This window comes from Palaemon carinicauda, chromosome 9 (assembly GCF_036898095.1).
Source record: "Palaemon carinicauda isolate YSFRI2023 chromosome 9, ASM3689809v2, whole genome shotgun sequence".
NCBI classification, from domain to species: Eukaryota; Metazoa; Arthropoda; class Malacostraca; order Decapoda; family Palaemonidae; genus Palaemon; species Palaemon carinicauda.
This window is the reverse complement of record NC_090733.1, coordinates 60,113,748-60,119,747: the sequence shown is the minus strand read 5'-3', so window position 1 is coordinate 60,119,747 and position 6,000 is coordinate 60,113,748. Positions and strand designations below refer to the sequence as shown.

Here is a 6,000-nt window from a genome sequence, read left to right as displayed (position 1 = left end):
ATCTCTTGTATCATCCAAGTGTGACCAATACGAAGACAACAAAGAGTAGTCTCCCATTTTTGGGGCATCCCATTATACCTCCTAGGGCATTTAAAAACTGCAGTTTCTCTCGTCTTATTTTCAGTAAAACTATCCCAGTGCTGTTGCCAATTGTTATTGTAAGATTCTTAATTGTTGGTAAAAAATCATTACAGAGATTGAGATACCTTCTTGGTAGCAACTCGACTGCAGCACTCTTTGCCAGTAAATTTGCCCCTTCATTTCCAAACACTCCTACGTGTGCAGGAACCCAGCAAAATTGAACTGTTATACCTTTTAGGCCAATAATTAAAAGCCACTCTAAATCTTTAAAACTAAAGGGTTACTAGAATTGAAACCTCCTAAAGCTTGAAGGACACTTCTCGAATCACTATAAATGGTAAAATTGCCCACTTCTTTTAATGCTATTATCTCAATAGTGGTTAGTATGCCATATAATTCAGCAGTAGATATGGAAGATATCGAAGGAAGTTCACCTCTACAGTTAAAAGAAACACTATATACTGCAAATCCAATGCCATCATCAGATTTGGAGCCACCAGTATATATAAAAGTTGATTCCCTATGTTCTTCAACATCTTCCATAAAAAGAGACCTAGCTTCTAATAGTCATGTTTCTTTTTAACACCAGTGAAATATTTACAAAAAGATATCTCTGGTAATTTCCAAGGAGGCATTGATGATACCTTAATTATAAGCACCTTACTTCTAATTATATCAAGGCTGTTTGATAATTATTTCACCCGAAAGCCGTAAGATATGAGTGCCTTCCTAGTCTTGCAGTCTGAAAGGCTAAAGAATTAGGGAGTCTATGCAACCTAAACCAATACCGAATAATAGAAGACATTTTGTAATGGTGTAAAGGTAACTCTCCAGCATCAATAAGGAGACTTGGGATAGGTGAGGTTCTAAACGCTCCTGTGGATAATCTAATACCAGCATGATGTATTGAATCTAATATCCTTAATCAATTTGTGGTGGCTGAGGAGTATATTTCACGCCTATAACTAATTTTTGAAAAAATTAAGGCCATGTATAATTTTGAAATAGTATCGCGGTCTTCCCTCCATGATTTATGGGACAATACTTTTAGCTTTTAATGCCTTTAAGTGAGGAACTCATGTCAGCTTACAATGGAAAATCTATCCTAAAAATTTAGCTTCATCTACACATGGGATCCGTTGACCTTTCATGTACAGTATATATATTTGGGTCTGGGTGTACTCCCTGAATACGTCAAATGAACGATAGTAGTGTTGCTTGTTGAAAACCTAAACCCATTTATATCAGCCCACTTAATTTTGTTAAATGCGAGTTGTATTTTCTCTGAACCATTGCCATTCTAGCTCCAGCAAATGATATGGAGAGATCATCCACATATAGTGGTGAGAGAATATCTTGGGGTCAATGGTGGATGCTCCCCTTAAGAACTATTAATGTTTCCGTATTCCTAGATTGAAGGTTTTAGCAACGTCTGCACACCAATGACTTTCATTATTTATGATTAGTGGCGGTCAAGCCATCACTTTGGATGAAGGATTTTCTGATATGGTCAGTTCCCTTTTTTATGTGCAGGTGTATATATGGATTTTGTGTGTTTTGTATATATATACACAGGTATATACATTTAGGTACATAAGTGTGTAATTTGACAATACTTTTCTCATGCACGTCAAGTTTGTTTCCTTACAGTAATCTTATATCGGGACATATCCTTTTTCATGTGCAGGTGTATATATATAGATTATATGTTTATATATATATATATATATATATATATATATATATATATATATATATATATATATATACTCAGGTATATATGTTTTAGATACGTAAGTGTGTCTAGACAATACTTTTCTCATGTACGGCAAGTTTGTCTTCCTTATATGACCTGGTCCTCAACTGCTGTTCGTTCTGCCCCAGTTGTGACCTGATATACATCATTGTCAGGTGTTAAGTGCTTTAAAGGTCTCTCAGGAGTAGCAGAGGCAAGGACAGTGACTGCCCTTTCGAGAGGGACAATGCCCAAAAGACAGCCATATATACATGTGATCTTTGGCTTCTGATGCTTCGGCAGATGGTCCTGTGGGCTTCCCCCAAACACCCCCATCCTTAGCTCACAAGGATGGTTGGGTTGCAGTGCCCAGGCTAACTGAGGAGTTTGAGTAGGACTTGAGCGACGGACTAGCGTTCACTGGTCGGGGACATTACCACATCGGTCACCATAATCGCTATCCCCGCTCAGCGGATGACCCGTATCCCCACTCAGCGGATGACCCAATCCCCGTTCAGTGGAAAACACCTACACCCACTAAGTGGATAACGCTTATTCTCACCCAGTGGATGACGCTTATCCCCGCCCACCGGATGACCCTTATCCCTGCTCAGCAGATGACTTTTATCTCCGCTCAGCGGTAGCCACGTGGACATTTCCGCCATCCTGCCGATGGAAGGGTGAGGGTTCCCGGACCCAGTGGGTCATAGAACCTGCCAATCCTTTGCCCCGCTCCGCATGGCGACTTGTTACCCGCCACCCACAAGCGGCACATCGGTCCCATAGTGGAAGGTGGAGCCGCTCTCCGCACATGGAGTGGTATCGTCATCGCACGCTGAAAGGCGTTCGTTTGCCGACTTGGCCCTGTTGGACAAAGAAGTATTCTCGGGCACTCCCAGGACCCCGCTAAAGGATCCGTTCCCGTGTTAAGGATCATGTTAAGGGGCATCACCCTTCTAGGTCACGCTCCTACAGCTTCGGGTCTTCGATCCCTGCTTCAGCCCCGAAGCGGAGTCAAGGAGAAGAACAGCGGCGCAGAACCCCCTCGGAAGGGACATTGGACCTTTGGGAGTTGCACTAGTGGCTCCACGTGTTAACGGCGGGACCCATCCACTCAACCGACGGTGTGTTGGAGTGTCTAGCCAGATAGCCAGAGGACTCTCAAGCTCCCCTACTGAGGATCGGCCAGCATGGTCGTCCACCCGCGGATCTCCGTGGCCTGCCTTTGAACCTCAACAGCTTCCGCCCTTGGGTCGTAGGATTCTTTCTGGGTGGGATCGGCCAACATGGCCATCAATCCGCCGCTCGGAGAGGCCTGCCGACCCTTTTCCTCCACCCCCAATAAGAGAAGGTTGTGGGTACATTACAAGCTGTAATCTCCAACTGCGAGTGCTTGCTCCAGAGTTGTGTGGCTGGGTTATCCAAACAACCTTATCCCCGCTTAGAGGCCCCTCGTGGTAACCACTTGGCCAAACCCGACATTCCTCTGATGGAATGGCAAGGATATTCGGACCTAGGAGCCGTCAATCCCCTGCTCAATGGGGCTGTATGACCGGTTACCCGATACCAGGAATCGGCTCCTTGGTCTATCTGCAGACGAAGGAGCCGCTCTCCACCCTCGGGCCAGCATCTGAATCTCCCATTCAGCGGCGTTCGGTAGTAGATCTGATCCCGGAGAACAAGAAACCTTTTCAGGCACACTGAAGACTCCATTCAGGTTCCTGCATAGGGAGCCTCAAAGCTGGTCCTCCAAACCCCGTGGGAATACTTTTTCCCTGCATACAGCATTGTGTTTCCTCTCCCGGGCTCCGACCTCCAGGGAAGAACATAGTAGACCACTCAAAGATCCACCACCCTTCGAGGACCCGCTCCCACAACTCCGGGTTTCTTCAGAGGCAGACCTTAAACCGTCTTTGCGGGGCGAAGCAGGCAAGGATGACTCTTATAGCCCTGTAAGGGCCTGAAAAGAAGTGGTTCACAGACCTGAGGTCCTTGGCAAGGGAACATCCGTGGCCCCTGCCCCTACTTCGAGATCTTCTTGGTAATCCCACTTCCAGAGGTTCCATTAAGGCCTCCAAAACCTCTCCCTTCACGCATGGAGACTACATCATTTGCTAAGAAGGGAAGGGTACTCCAAGAGGGCAGCCTCCCAGATGACCTTGAATCTCACATTCTTCGAGAGCCATATACCAGTCAAGAAGGACAACCTTTAGCAAATGGTGCGACAACAAGGGCATATAGCCCCTCAAGGCCTCGATCCCGGTCATTGCGGAGTTCCTGGTACACCTGCGACTCAACTGGGGCATGTCAGTACCAGCAGTAAAGGGATTCGGAGTCGCGCTCAGCCAGGTATTCCTCCTCAACGGCTTGAACTGAAGCTCCTCCAAGTGCCTTTCTATGGTGGTAAAAGGGTTCGAGCAGTCCTGACCCCCCAGGACCCTCAAGGCTCCCACATGGGACATCATCAAAGTCCTAGATGCCCTGAAGAAGCCTCCATTCGAGCATCTGAGACAAATGACCAAGGAATTTACTCTGAAGATAGTGTTCCTCCTTGCCCTGGCCTCAGCCAAGAGGGTAGGCGAGCTTCACGGGCTCTCAGCAGACGTCTCCCATTCTCATGGGTGGAAGGAGTTGGTCTTCAAATTCGTTCCCTCCTTCATGGCGAAAAAATAGAACCCGGTAGTAGAAGACCCTTGCTTCATTGAGTTTGCCATCCCCGCTATTCCCAGGACAGATGACCCAGAGGACCTTTTCTTGTGCCCAGTGAGGGTGGTGCGGAAGTATCTCTCGAGGACGTCGCCCTCAGACTGGATATCAGGAAACTATTCATGATGACGGGTATAGTGAAAAAGGCCATCTCTAAGAATACGATCTCCTGGCTCCGGGAGAAAATCCGAAGGGCGTACCTGATAGAGGGCGAAACCTTCTCCAGGTCCGCCAAACCTCACGACATCCGTGGATTCGCCACTTCATTGGCCTTCGAGAGGAACATGGCGGTCATCCAAGTGCTGAGGGCAGGTGTGTGGACTGAACAGTCAACGTTCACGGCCCACTACATGAAGGACTTGCTCCCTTAAGTCCCAGGAGGGTTTTGAAGCTCGGTCCCGTCGTGGTTGCCCAGCAGAGGATCTAAGGGTGTCCACACTTGATACAGCCCAGATGAGGCGCTGTGGAGTAGAGCATCTGAAATCCCTATCCCCTTGACCTACCATGGAAGGACCCAGAAAAGGAGATGTCCCCAGGGTGACTGTTACCTAAATAACCTGTTCCTTAATACCACTTTTTGTTTTTCCCCGACAGGCCTTACCCCCTCCTCCTGATCCCTCACCTCTATTGCAGGGGTTATTTGCCCGCCTCCTAATTCTACTAATTATTTGTGACGTAGTAAGTGTTCATGTTGGAATAATTGACAGTTTCTAAGAAAATTGTAATTTTCCTGACATACTTACTACGTCGCAATATTGTAATTGCCCCCCATCCGTCCCCTCTATAGACTCAGCTGTCGCATGACTTTTTCTTTGGGTCAGAGTAGAATGGCGACCCGACAAGGTCGACCGAAGCATCAGTCTAGTGCATTCTGGGTAAACAAGAGAGGTCAGGTTTGCGCAGGTAAGAAGGGACGTTCCGGGTGGCCTGTTGGAGCGGAATAATTCTGGCCGGATGTATGACAATAAGAGTAAACTCCTAATTATTTGGGGCGTAGTAAATATGTTAGGAAAAATACAATTTTCTTAGAAATTGTCATATATACATAGATACATATACCAAGGCACTTCCCCCAATTTTGGGGGGTAGCTGACATCAAACAAATGAAACAAAAAAGGGGACGTCTCCTCTCCATGTTCCTCCCAGCCTGACAAGGGACTCAACCAAGTTTGGCTGTTACTGCTAGAGTGGCACAGCCCACCCTCCCACATTATCCACCACAGATGAAGCTTCATAATGCTGAATCCCCTACTGCTGCTACCTCCGCGGTCATCCAAGGCACCGGAGGAAGCAGCAGGGCCTACCGGAACTGCGTCACAATCGCCCGCCATTCATTCCTATTTCTAGCACGCGCTCTTGCCTCTCTCACATCTATCCTCCTATCACCCAGAGGTTCCTTCACTCCTTCCATCCACCCAAACCTTGGCCTTCCTCTTGTACTTCACCTATCAACTCTTGCATTCATCACCTTTTTTAGC

General features: G+C 47.0%; 1 protein-coding gene across 1 annotated transcript in view; it reads left to right on the top strand.

Annotated features, from left to right (window-relative positions):
* Positions 1 to 466: 466 nt before the first annotated feature.
* Positions 467 to 6,000, top strand: part of LOC137646442 (uncharacterized) — a 112,555-nt gene continuing 107,021 nt past the window's right edge. Inside the window, exon 1 of the mRNA XM_068379541.1 lies at positions 467 to 647. Coding sequence (XP_068235642.1) covers positions 467 to 647 — 181 coding nt within the window. The remainder of the gene's footprint in view (positions 648 to 6,000) is intronic.